The 13,541-nt window shown below is 43.2% G+C and overlaps 1 protein-coding gene across 2 annotated transcripts; it reads left to right on the forward strand.

The window, feature by feature from the left end:
* The first annotated feature begins 729 nt into the window (after positions 1-729).
* LOC112074922 (polycomb group RING finger protein 5-like) lies at positions 730-13,535 on the forward strand. 2 transcript variants are annotated; one of them, XM_024141999.2, is made up of 8 exons: positions 730-874; positions 1,711-2,017; positions 5,087-5,183; positions 5,367-5,422; positions 5,577-5,636; positions 11,384-11,529; positions 11,665-11,763; positions 13,393-13,535. In XM_024141999.2, exons 2-8 carry the CDS (start codon positions 1,891-1,893, stop codon positions 13,411-13,413), a joined length of 606 nt encoding a protein of 201 aa, XP_023997767.2. In that variant the 5' UTR covers positions 730-874; positions 1,711-1,890; the 3' UTR covers positions 13,414-13,535. The 2 variants fall into 2 exon arrangements, with proteins under 2 accessions (XP_023997767.2, XP_023997768.2); XM_024142000.2 differs by having other exon boundaries at positions 730-809.
* The last annotated feature ends 6 nt before the right edge of the window (positions 13,536-13,541 follow it).

Consider the following 13,541-nt stretch of genomic DNA (forward strand, 5'->3'; position numbering starts at 1 on the left):
TATTATAAGAATATGACTTTTCAGTGGTGCAAATTTCCCTTGGGACGGGGGAGACATGTCCCCCCCACATTCTGAATTTGCATTTTTGTCATTGGAATGTGATACAAAAAAAGGCGACAATGTGTTTTAGGACCATGCAGACTTTTTGGAGTGTTTATCCAACTGGATAAAAATAATGTATATAAAACCAAAGTTGTGCCCCTGCTTGTTTTAATCCATTTTTTTGCCAAAACGAGAAATATGAGTTATTTGGTTTGTAGTTGGCCAGTGTTTCCCAAACTCGGTCCTCGAATCCCAAGAGGCGCACATTTAGTTTTTTACCCTATCACTACTCAGCTGATTCAAAAGGTTAACTAAGCTTAAATTAATTGAATCAGCTTTGTAGTGCTAGGGCAAAAAACTAAATATGCACCCCTTGGGGTCCCGAGGAAACACTAGGTCTATGAATTGGCAAAATCACACATGCTGGTGATCTCCCGCCCACTTTTTCTATCTGCATAGCTGGAGGCAGGGGTAATGGTGCGTTCAAGACGACTTGGAACTCGGAACCATTAAAATCTACGACCTCCAATTTCCGTGCGTTCAAGCAAAGTGGGAACTCTGAAAAAAACGATTTCCGATTGGTCATCTAACTCGTAAATACAAGTCCTCCTAATGCTCCTACCTCCCCYAGCTGAAGAGTAATGACGTCACGAGGTCGTTTTTTTCGAGTTCCAAGTTGTCTTGAACGYAACTTAAATTCCGTATTCTTGCCACTAGTTTCATACTAGCCTACGTCGCTGATATCACCAGGAGAACGCAGTGTCATGGTCAGTCTATTATTCCCATTCTACCAGCTATAATAACCTAATGGAAAAGGTAGAGAGGTTACGAGGTAAGATTAAATGTAGCCTATATTGTTCAAACGTTTCAGACAGAAATAGCCTACAAAAAAATCGGCTTTCACACCATCCCTGTTATAGTCAAACTTTGGGGGTGGGATGATTGCGAATGTGTCGTCTGTCGTGTGTGACATAACTGCACTTAGTGCTTTTTCTTTTTTACGTTTATAGAACAGGTTTAATTTGACTTGACTTCATTGTGCTATCTCCTTGCGAGTCGCAACTTTGTTTCGAGTATGTGGTCGTCGCTACAGTCAGTAACTATATGTGTGGTGCTTTAATGTTGTTTTGGTGATGCACACGGTGATACAGGTCACGCAAAGCGTGAGGTCCTCTACGATGAGAGCCTAGTGCAGCCTACRGATTTTTCACAAGGCTTTTGTATTTCTTAACTGTGTATCAAGGATTTTTTAGTAAACCGAGGGAGGCATTTGTATGATTACGCTATTTGTACGACTACTATTTATAGTTAATTTACAAGTGTGTTTTGTCAACAGGACATTTCTAAACTGTGATATCTGCTTGTCAATGCGTGGTATATGATGGGGATAGATGAGGCATGTTTTAGTGGCAGCGTGACAGTAAAAAAAAACAACATTTAATTGAATTTTGTCAGGCATGAATTTTGTCAGGCATGTAGGCAAGGCATGCATTCAGAAACGTGGTAAATACTTGTATGTATTTTATTTTGCACATTGTATTTCAAATGTTCATTCATTCAATGAACATGCCAAGCCAATAGGTGAATGAACCTGTGTATCACCTGCATGTAACATATGGCATAATCATCTACTTTCCTCTCTTTTCCCTTGTATTCTGTGTCTGACAGGTCATCTGAGAGTGAAAATATRTTCAGAAGATTGTGTTTCCCAACTGATGAGGACTGGCTGAGGATGATGAAGATGACGCAGATACAGGGGACACCCCAGCAGTGTCAGGGGCTGCAGGGACCTCTGTGATTGTTGACCCTACCTCATCCCTGATCTCCCCAGCTCTGCAGTGGCTCACCATGGCCACTCGGAGGACACCCTTGGTCCAAACCAGCTTGGTCAAAGACTTTAACCACTTCATTACCTGCTACCTGTGCAGAGGTTACCTGATCAAACCCACCACGGTCACTGAGTGCCTGCACACATGTAAGACACACACCCTGTACTTCTCCATCTGTCTTTAAATTCAAGGGCTTTATTAGCATTGGAAACATATGTTAACATTGCCAAAGCAAGTGAAGTAGATAATAAACAATACAAATTGACAGTAAACATTACACTCACAGAAGTTCCAAAAGAATAAAGACATGTCATATTGTGTGTGTGTGTAACAATGTGAAAATAAATATAGGTTGTATTTACAATGATCTTTGTTCTTCACTGGTTGCCCTCTTCTTGTGGCAACATGTCACAAATCTTGCTGCTGTGATGGAACACTGGTATTTCACCCAGTAGATATGGGAGTTTATCAAATTTGGGTTTGTTTTCAAATTCGTGGCTCTGTGTAATCTGAGGGAAATATGTGTCTCTATTGTCATACATTTGGCATGAGGTTAGGAAGTGCAGCTCAGTGTCTACCTCCATTTTGTGCTCAGTGTGCACATAGCCTGTCTTCTCTTGAGAGCCAGGTCTGCCTACGGCGGCCTTTCTCAATAGCAAGGCTATGCTTACTGAGTCTGTACATAGTCAAAGCTTTCCTTAAGCTTGGGTCAGTCATTCTGCCACTGTGGCCCTAAACAGAGAGTACACAGTGGCATTATAGTTTGCTCTGTTTTTTTTGTTAATTCTTTCCAATGTGTCAAGTAATAATTTTTTGTTTTCTCATGATTTGGTTGGGTCTAATTGTGTTGCTGTCCTAGGGCTCTGTGTGGTCGGTTTGTGTTTGAACAGAGCCCCAGGACCAGCTTGTTTAGGGGTCTCTTCTCCATGTTCATCTCACTGTAGGTAATGGCTTTGTTATGGAAGGTTTGGGAATCGCTTCCTTTTAGGTGGTTGTAGAATTTAACAGCTCTTTCTGGATTTTTATAATTAGCGGGTATCGGCCTAGTTCTGCTCTGCATGCATTATTTGGTGTTTTATATTGTACACTGAGGATATTTTTGCAGACTTCTGCATGCAGAGTCTCAATATGTGGTTTGTCCCATTTTGTGAATTCTTGGTTGGTGAGCGGACCCCAGACCTCACAACCATAAAGGGCAATGGGTTCTATAACTGGTTCAAGTATTTTTTGCCAGATCCTAATTGGTATGTCGAATTAGATTTTTCTTTTGATGGCATAGAAGGCCCTTCTTCCCTTGTCTCTCAGATCGTTCACAGCTTTGTGGAAGTTACCTTTGGTGTTGATATTTAGGCCAAGGTATGTGTTGTTTTTTTTTGTTTGCTCTACGGCAACGGTGTCTAGATGGAATTTGTATTTGTGGTCCTGGCGACTGGACCTTTTTTGGTACACCATTATTTTTGTCTTACTGAGATTTACTGCCAGGGCCCAGGTCTGGCAGAATCTGTGCGGAAGCTATAGGTGCTGCTGTAGGCCCTCCTTGATTGGGGACAGAAGCACCAGATCATCAGCAAACAGTAGACCTTTGACTTCAGGTTCTAGTAGGGTGAGGCCGGGTGCTGCAGACTGTTCTAGTGCCCTCTCCAATTCGTTGATATATATATGTTGAAGAGGGTGGGGCTTAAGTTGCATCCCTGTCTCACCCCACGGTCCTATGGAAAGAAATGTTTGATGTTTGCCAATTTTAACCGCACACTTGTTTGTGTACATGGATTTTATAGTGTTGAATGTTTTTTCCCCAYRACCACTTTCCATCAATTTGGATAGCAGACCCTCATGTCAAATTGAGCCAAAGGCTTTTTTTGAAATCAACAAAGCATGAGAAGACTTTGCCTTTGTTTTGGTTTATTTGTTTGTCAATTAGGGTGTGCAGGGTGAATACGTGGTGTGTCGTACGGTAATTTGGTAAAAAGCCAATTTGACATTTGCTCAGTACATTGTTTTCACTGAGGAAATGTACGAGACTGCCGTTAATGATAATGCAGAAGATTTTCCCAAGGTTGCTGATGACGCATATCCCACAGTAGTTATTGGGGTTAAATTTGTGGATTGGGGTGATCAGTCCTTAGTTCCAAATATCAGGGAAGATGCCAGAGCTAAGGATGATGTTAAAGAGTTTTAGTATAGCCAATTGTATTTTGTTGTGTGTATATTTTATCATTTCATTGAGGATACCATCAACACCACAGGCTTTTTGGGTTGGACGGTTTGTATTTTGTCATGTAGTTCATTCAAATGTAATTGGATAATGCAGTGGGTTCTGGTAGTCTTTAATAGTTGATTCTCATATTTTGTATTTGATCATGTATATGTTTTTGCTATTTGTTCTCTGGTATAGGACCAAAAAGATTGGAGAAGTGGTTTACCCATACATCTCCATTTTGCATAGATAATTCTTGTTGATTCTTCAGTTACATTGAGATAATTTCTGACGTGCTGTTCCTTCTTTTTCCGTAGTGTATGTCTGTATTGTTTTAGTGATTCACCATAGTGAATGTGTAGACTCAGCTTTTCTGGGTCTCTATGTTTTTGGTTGGATAGTTCTCTCTTTCTTTCTTAGGTTTTTGCATTCTTCATCAAACCATTTGTCATTGTTGTTCATTTTCTTCAGTTTTCTGTTTCAATTTTTTTGATTGGATAGGGAAGCTGAGAGGTCAAATATTCCGTTTATATTTTCTTCTGCCTTGTTTACACCTTCACTATTACAGTGGAATGTTTTGTCCAGGAAGTTGTCTAAAAGGGATTGAATTAGTTGTTGCCTAATTATTTTTCGGTAGGTTTCCTTCCGTCTATAGCATTTCTTAATATTATTTCTCTGCTCAGAGTTTTCTTTTCACTGTACTGTCTTAATTTGAACCCTGCTGTACAGCAGGAAATGCAAACTTGAAGTGTATTCAAGGTTTAAAAAAGCTTCAAAACTTAATTTCCACTAACGTGTATCAAAAATGTATCAACCCCTACTAAAATGTCCATTAATTATCATCCACCTAATAATTCATATGCTGCATTCTTTTCCTGCTGTGAGGAAACTGGTCAAATTKAAATATTTAATCTGCGAGTCTAACTTCCTTCATTCTATGTCCTCTCAGTCCATCCCCTCCCCTCCCAAAGACTCTAAGCATCTTACATTATGTAATASGATTTTTCTTGTTTTCCAGTTTGTAAGAGCTGCATCATCCAGCACTTTGAAGACAGTAATGACTGTCCCAAATGTGGCATTCAAGTCCACGACACGAACCCTCTAGAGATGCTAAGGTACGACACATACAAACATAGTCCTCCACTAGCTCTGACCATCTGACAACAACAAGCTAACAGCAAACATTTAGCCTTCACTTTGCTTTGAATACTGCAAGTGCACTGTCAACACAAACCACTGCTTCCTCTTTATCTTTACCCTTCCTCTCACATCTTCACTGATCCTCTCCTTCTTCTGAGGTTGGACAATACTCTTGAGGAAATCATTTTCAAGCTTGTGCCTGGATTACGAGAAAGTGAGTTCTCGTCAACTAGGAAAAACCAAGATATATTTCTTAATGATATCCCAGTCAAAGTGGATCATTTCAGTCACTCTTCGGGGGAGTCATTAGATGGGACTGAAATGACCTTGTGTATCCTCTTTTCTTTATGACTGTGTGTGTTGACCAGAAGAGGGACAGCAGGAGATTGATTTCTGGAGGAAGAATAAGTCAAAAGAAATTTCACAAGGTATGGGATTAGTCTCAATTAACAAGGTCACTTTTACAAATTCTTACTGTAAAATGTAATAAGTACGTTATTTCACATTAGTAGAGTAAATCATATATACTCTGAACAAAAATATAAATGCAACATCAAATTTGATATGCCACATGCTGAATACAACAACCTTACTGTGAAATGTTGAACAATTTACAAAATAAACTAAAGAATAAAAAGTACCATAGGAAAATAACGAGGCTATATACAGGGGGTACCGGTACTGAGTCAATGTGCGGGGGGTACAGGTTAGTCGAGGTAATTTGTACATGTAGGTAGGGGTAAAAATAGTAAACATGCAACAATTTCAGATTTCACTGAGTTCATATAAGGAAATGTGTCAATTGAAATAAATGAATTAGGCCATAATCTATGGATTTCACATGACTGAGAATACAGATATACATCTGTTGGACACATACCTTAAAAAAAAAAAAGTGGCGGACGGCTCTCGCGGCTCCTGACTGGCGGGACGGCTCTGATCTGGACGGCTCTGGCGTCCTGACTGGCGGACGCTCTGGCGGCTCCTGACTCTGGCGAGGACGGCTCTGGCGGGCTCCTGACTGGGGGCGGCTCTGGCGGCTCCTGACTGGCGGGCGGCTCTGGCGGCTACCTGACAGACGGGCGGCTCAGGCAGCGCTGGACAGACGGGCGGCTCAGGCGGCGCTGGACAGACGGGAGCACCTGTAGTGAGGAGACAGAGAGACAGCCTGGTGCGGGGGGCTGCCACCGGAGGGCTGGTGCGTGGAGGTGACACCGGATAGACCGGACCATGGAGGCGAACTGCAGGTCTGGAGCACCGAACCTGCCCAACCCTACCTGTCTGAATGCTCCCCGTAGCCAAGCCAGTGCGGCGAGGTGGAATAGGCCGCACTGGGCTGTGCTGGCGAACCGGGGCCACCATGCGTAGGGCTAGTGCCATGTACCCCGGCCCGAGGAGACGCACTGGAGACCAGATGCGTTGAGCCGGCTTCATGGCACCTGGCTCGATGCCCACTCTAGCCCGGCCAATACTAGGCGCTGCTATGTACCGCACCCGGCTATGCCTTCTCACCGGGGACACCGTGCGCCTCACGGCATAACATGGTGCCTGCCCGGTCCCTCTCTCTCCAAGGTAAGCACGGGGAGTTGGCTCAGGTCTCCTACCTGGCTTAGCAACACTCCCCGTGTGCTCCCCCCAATACATTTTTGGGGCTGCCTCTCTGGCTTCCAGCCGCGCTTTCGTGCTGCCTCCTCATACCACCGCCTCTCGGCTTTAGCTGCCTCCAGCTCTTCACGAGGGCGGCGATATTCTCCAGCTTGTACCCAGGGTCCCTTACCGTCCAGAATTTCCTCCCATTTCCAGGAGTCCTGAAATCGCTGCTGCCCGATACCACGCTGCTTGGTCCTTTTTTGGTGGGTGGTTCGGTAACGGTTGTCGTCGGTGGAAGGAGAGGACCAAAGTGCAGCGTTGTTAGTGTTCATCTTATTTAATAATAATCCAAAACTGAACACTTCAAATTACAAAACAACAAAGTGAAAACCGAAACAGTTCTGTCTGGTGCAGACACACAAAGACTGAAAACAACCACCCACAAAACCCAACAGAAAACAGGCTACCTAAATATGGTTCCCAATCAGGGACAACGATTGACAGCTGCCTCTGATTGAGAACCATATCAGGCCAAACACAGAAATAGAAAAACTAACATAGACAACCCACCCAACTCACGCCCTGACCATACTAAAACAAAAGACAAAACAAAGGAACTAAGGTCAGAACGTGACAAGTGTGTTGTGTTACACAACTGCACATTTTAGTGGCCTTTTATTGTCCCCAGCACAAGGTGCACCTGTGTAATGATCATGCTGTTTAATCAGCTTCTTGATATGTCACACCTGTCAGGTGGATGGATTTTCTTGGCAAAGGAGAAATGCTCACTAACAAATGTAAGCATTTGTACACAACATTTGAGAGAAGCTTTTTTTGTGTATGGAACATGTCTGGGATCTGTTATTACAGCTCATAAATGTTGCATTTATATTTTTATTAAGTGTAAATATAATTTAGAATAATTTTGTCCAGTCAATTTTGATTTAGAAGTGACTAATCCCAATTTCAGTAGATTTTTTTTTTGTTTTTTTTTAATAAATAGTACACCATGCAAGGGTGCCAAAGTAATTGACCTTATCTCTTATCAATTATCTCCTTGGCTTGCCAGAGGAGGTGAATACTTTTGCATTTTTCCTATTTTGTTGCCTTACAACCTGGAATAACAATAGATTTTTTTTGGGGGGGGGGGTGTGTCATATGATTTACACAACATGCCTACCACTTTGAAGATGCAAAATCTTTTTTTTGTTTAACAAACAAGAAATAAGACAAACTGAATTTGAGCGTGCATACTATTCACCCCCCCAAAGGCAATACTTTGTAGAGCCACCTTTTGCAGGAATTACAGCTACAAGTCTCTTGGGGTATGTCTCTATATGCTTGGTACATCTAGCCACTGGGATTTTAGCCCATTCTTTAAGGCAAAACTGCTCCAGCTCCTTCAAGTTGGATGGGTTCCGGTAGGTGTACAGCAATCTTTAAGTCATACCACAGATTCTCAATTGGATTGAGGTCTGGGCTTTGGCTAGGCCATTCCAAGACATTTAAATGTTTTCCCTTAAACCACTCGAGTATTGCTTCAGCAGTATGCTTAGGGTCATTGTACTGCGGAAGGTGAACCTCCGTCCCAGTCTCAAATCTCTGGAAGACAGGTGTCCCTTAAGAATGTCCCTGTATTTAGCGCTATCCATTATCCCTTCAATTCCAGCAGTCATTTTAGTCTCATATGACCATAGTACCTTCTTCCATGTTTTCGGGGAGTCTCCCACGTGCCTTTTGGCGAACACCAAACATGTTTGCTTATTTTTTTTTCTTTAAGCAATGGCTTTTTCTGGCTACTCTTCCGTAAAGCCCAGCTCTGTGGAGTGTACATTTTAAAGTGGTCCTATGGACAGATACTCCAATCTCCGCTGTGGAGCTTTGCAGCTCCTTCAGGGTTATCTTTGATCTCTTTGTTGCTTCTGATTAATGCCCTCCTTGCCTGGTCTGTGAGTTTTGGTGGGCGGCCCTCTCTTGGCAGGTTTGTTGTGGTGCCATATTCTTTTAATTTTTTAATAATGGATTTAATGGTGCTCCGTGGCATGTTTAAAGTTTTGGATATTTTTTTATAACCCAACCCTGATCTGTACTTCTCCACAACTTTGTCCCTGACCTGTTTGGAGAGCTCCTTGGTCTTCATGGTGCTGCTTGCTTGGTGGTGCCCCTTGCTTAGTGGTGTTGCAGACTCTAGGGCCTTTCAGAACAGGTGTGTATATATATAGAGAACATGTGACAGATCATGTGACACTTAAATAAAGTCCACCTGTGTGCAATCTAATTTTGTGACTTCTGAAGGTAATTGGTTGCACCAGATCTTATTTAGGGGCTTCATAGTAAAGGGGGTGATTACATATGCATGCACAACCTTTCAGTTTTTTATTTTGTTGAATTTTATTTTGTTGAAGTTATTTTTTTCATTTCACTTCACCACTTTGGACTATTTTGTGTATGTCCATCACATGAAATCCAAATAAAAATCCATTTAAATAACAGGTTGTAATGCAACAAAATAGGAAAAACGCCAAAGCAGGATGAATACTTTGGCAATGCACTGTATGTGTAACCGATGTGAAATGGCTAGCTAGGTAGCGGTGGTGCGCGCTAGCAGCCTTTCAGTCGGTGACGTCACTTGCTCTGAGACTTGAAGTAGTGGTTCCCCTTGCTCTGCAAGGGCCGCAGCTTTTGTGGAGCGATGGGTAACGATGCTTCGTGGGTGAATGTTGTTGATGTGTGCAGAGGGTCCCTGGTTCGCGCCCGTGTCGGGGCGAGGGGTCTAAAGTTAAACTGTTACATATGTGTAGAGTTAATGTGGGTTTGAGTTCTTCAATAATACAAGGCTGTAATGTGGTGTATATTTTTGTTCAGCGTGTGTGTGTATACTGTATATACAGTGCCTTAGGAAAGTATTCAGACTCCTTGACTTTTTCCACATTTTGTTAGGTTACAGCCTTATTCTAAAATTGATTAAAATAAATAAAAAAATTCAACAAAGTACCCTTTAGTCCAGGCCTGGGCAATTCCAGTCCTCAGGGGCCTGATTGGTGTCCCACTTTCCCAATCCCTAGCGAACACACCTGATTTAAACTAATTGCATTCTAAACTGAAGATCATGATTAGTTGATTATTGGAGTCAGGTGTGTTAGCTGGGACTGTGGCAAACGTGTGACACCGAGGACTGGAGTTGCCCTGTCCTGCTTTAGTCAGTACTTTGTTGAAGCACCTTTGGCAGTGATTACATCCTCAAGTCTTCTTGGGAATGACGCTACAAGCTTGACACATCTGTATTTGGGGACTTCCTCCCATTCTTCTCTGCAGATCCTCTCAAGCTCTGTCAGGTTGGATGGGTAGCGTTGCTGCACAGCGATTTTCAGGTCTCTCCAGTGATGTTCGATCGGGTTCAAGTCCGGCTCTGGCTGGGCCACTCGAGGACATTCAGAGACTTGTTCCCGAAGCCGCTCTTGCGTTTTCTTGGCTGTGTGCATAGGGTTGTTTTCCTGTTGGAAGGTGAACAGTCTGAGATCCTGAGCGCTCTGGAGCAGGTTTTCATCAAGGATCTCTCTGTACTTTACTCTGTTCATGTTTGCCTTGATCCTGACTGGTCTCCCAGTCCCTGTCGCTGAAAAACATCCCCACAGCATGATGCTGCCACCACCATGATTCACCGTAGGGATGGTGCCAGGTTTCTTCCAGACATGATGCTTGGCATTCAGGCCAAAGAGTTCAATCTTGGTTTCATCAGACCAGAGAATTCTGTTTCTCATGGTCTGAGAGTCCTTTAGGTGCCTTTTGGAGAACTCTAAGCAGGTTGTCATGTGTCTTTGTACTAGAGAGTGGCTTCCGTCTGGCCACTCTACCATAAAGGCCAGATTTGGTTGAGTGCTGCAGAGATGGTGGTCCTTCTGGAAGGTTCTCCCATCTCCACAGAGGAACTCCGGAGCTCTGTCAGAGTGACCATCAGGTTCTTAGTCACCAAGGCCATTCTCCCTCGATTGCTCATTTTGGCTGAGCGGCCAGCTCAATACTAGACATTTTTTGGTACCCTTCCCCAGATCTGTGCCCTGACACAATCATCTCTCGGAGCTCTATGGACAATTCCTTTGACCTCATGGCTTGGTTTTTGCTCTGAAATGCACTGTCAACTGTGGGACCTTATCTAGACAGGTGTGTGCCTTTCGAAGTCATGTCCAATCAATTTAATTTACCACAGGTGGACTCCAATCAAGTTGTTGAAACAACTCTACAATGATCAATGGAAACAGGATGCACCTGAGCTCAATTTCGAGTCTCATAGTAAAGGGTCTGAATAGTTATGTAAATAAGGTATTTCTGTTTTTTTATATTTTTTTATATATACGTTTCTAAAATCCTGTATTTTCTTTTTCATTATTTGTTTATTGTGTGTAGATTTCTGAGGATTATTTATTTAATCATCTTTATATTACGGTTGTTATGGAACAATGTGGAAAAGGTGAAGGGTCTGAATACTTTCCAAATGCACTGTGTATATATATTGTACATATTACTTCTCTCTGCCCAGATTGTTAGTATGATCTCCTAAAATCACCTGTGCTCTGCTATCCCACAGGAGACGGCCTTGTGTCTAAGAAGCTTGGGCTCAGTGATGAGGATGGGGATGAAGATGACCAGGATTACCACAGGAGCGACCCCCAGATAGCCATCTGCCTCGACTGTCTCCACAACAATGGCTATGCTGCAGACAACACAGTGAAGGTATGTGTGTGTGAATCATTTTCCTCTTCCCATGGGAGTGTTTCTTTCAATATGCTCAGGTGGCCAGTTCTGGTATTCTGTACTCTTGTGTTCTATCTGAATGTAACATGGCTATACTCCTGTTATTTACCCCAGTGTTTAATGAAGAAGTTCATTCATTGCTCTAGTCGAGTCACGGTGGGAACCATCAAGAAGTTTCTCAGTCTAAAGTTAAAGCTTTCTAGCTCGTGTGAGGTAAGACCGCTACAACTGTTTTTATATTATAATGTACAGTAACTTCACTTTTATTATGATGATGGGTTTAGAAAAGGGAGTAATGTAAATAACGTGCCTTTTGTGTTTTCTTGCGCATGTGTGCGCTTTTGTTTGTTTTGTGTGTCCAGGGTCATCTGGCAATTCTGGCAAATGCCAGATGGGCTGGACCATTTTTTTTGTTGGGTGGGCTGGTCAGAGTTGACACACACACACATATATATATATATATATCTATTATTATAACGTACAGTGCATTCGTGAAGTATTCAGACCCTTCCCTTTTTCCACATTTTGTTACGTTACATCCTTATTCTAAAATGAATTAAATATTGTTTTTTTCTCAGCAATCTACACACAATACCCTATCATGGCAAAGCGAAAACAGAAATACCTTATTTACATAAGTATTCAGCCCCTTTCCTATGAGACTTGACATTGAGCTCAGGTGCGTGCTGTTTCCATTGATCAGCCTTGAAATGTTTCTACAACTTGATTGGAGTACACTCGTGGTAAATTCAATTGATTGGACATGATTTGGAAAGGCACACACCTGTCTATGTAAGTTCCCAGCCTCCCGAGTGGCCCAGCGGCCTAAGGTCTACAGATCCGGATTCGATCCCGGGCTGTCGTGCAGCCGGCCGCGACCGAGAGACCCATGAGAAGGCACACAATTGGCCCAGCGTCGTCCAGGTTAGGGGAGGGTTTGGGTGGCTAGGATGTCCTTGTCCCATCGCGCTCTAGCAACTCCTTGTGTTGCGGCCGGACGCATGGACGCTGACTTCAGTTGTCAGCTGTACGGTGTGTTCTCCAACACATTGGTGCGGCTAGCTTCCGGGTTAAGCGTGCAGTGTGTCAAGAAGCAGTGCGGCTTGGCGGGGTCGTGTTTCGGAGGACGCATGGATCTCGACCTTTGCCTCCAGAGTCCGTACGGCAGTTGCAGCAATGGGACAAGACTGTAACTACCAATTGAATATCACAAAATTGGAAAGAGAAGGGGGTAAAAAGTACCCCAAAAATATATTAAAAAATCGATAAATAGATAGATATAGTGCATGTCAGAGCAAAAACCAAGCTATTAGGTCGAAGGAATTGTCTGTTGAGCTCCGAGAGGATTGTGTCGAGGCATAGATCTGGGGATGGGTACCAACAAAGATTTTGCAGCATTTTTGGTCCCCAAGAACATAGTGGCCTCCAATCTTAAATGAAGATGTGTGGATCCACCAGACTCTTACTAGAGCTGGCCGCCCAGCCAAACTGAACCTCAAGGAGGTGACCAAGAACCTGATGGTCACTCTGACAGAGCTCCAGAGTTCCTCTGTGGAGAAGGGAGAACCTTCCAGAAATACAACTATCTCTGTAGCATTCCACCAATCAGGCCTTTATGGCACAGTGGCCATACAGAAGCCACTCCTCAGTAAAAGGCACATGACAACCCGCTTGGAGTTTGCTAAAAGGCACCTAAAGACTCCGACCATGAGCAACAAGATTCTCTGGTCTGATGAAACCTATTTGGCCTGAATGCCAAGTGTCAAGTCTGGAGGAAATATGGCACCATCCCTACGGTGAAGCGTGGTGGGGGCAGCGTCATGCTGTGGGGATGTTTTTCAGAGGCGGGTACTAGGAGACTAGTCAGGATCGAGACAAAGATGAACGGAACAAAGTACAGAGAGATCCTTGATGAAAACCTACTCCAGAGCACTAGTTATAGTGGTGAGTTGGACCTCCAGGCAGAGGAACAGTTATAGTGGTGAGTTGGA

The sequence above is a fragment of the Salvelinus sp. IW2-2015 genome, unplaced genomic scaffold (genome assembly GCF_002910315.2).
Source record: "Salvelinus sp. IW2-2015 unplaced genomic scaffold, ASM291031v2 Un_scaffold2876, whole genome shotgun sequence".
Taxonomy (NCBI): Eukaryota; Metazoa; Chordata; class Actinopteri; order Salmoniformes; family Salmonidae; genus Salvelinus; species Salvelinus sp. IW2-2015.

Coding starts and splice junctions, on each gene's coding strand:
- LOC112074922 (XM_024141999.2), top strand. CDS start 1,891: ATGGCCACTCGGAGGACACCCTTGGTCCAAACCAGCTTGGTCAAAGAC. Junction 5,184..5,366: donor AACCCTCTAGAGATGCTAAG/GTACGACACATA, acceptor CCTTCTTCTGAG/GTTGGACAATACTCTTGAGG. Junction 11,764..13,392: donor AGCTTTCTAGCTCGTGTGAG/GTAAGACCGCTA, acceptor GATGTTTTTCAG/AGGCGGGTACTAGGAGACTA.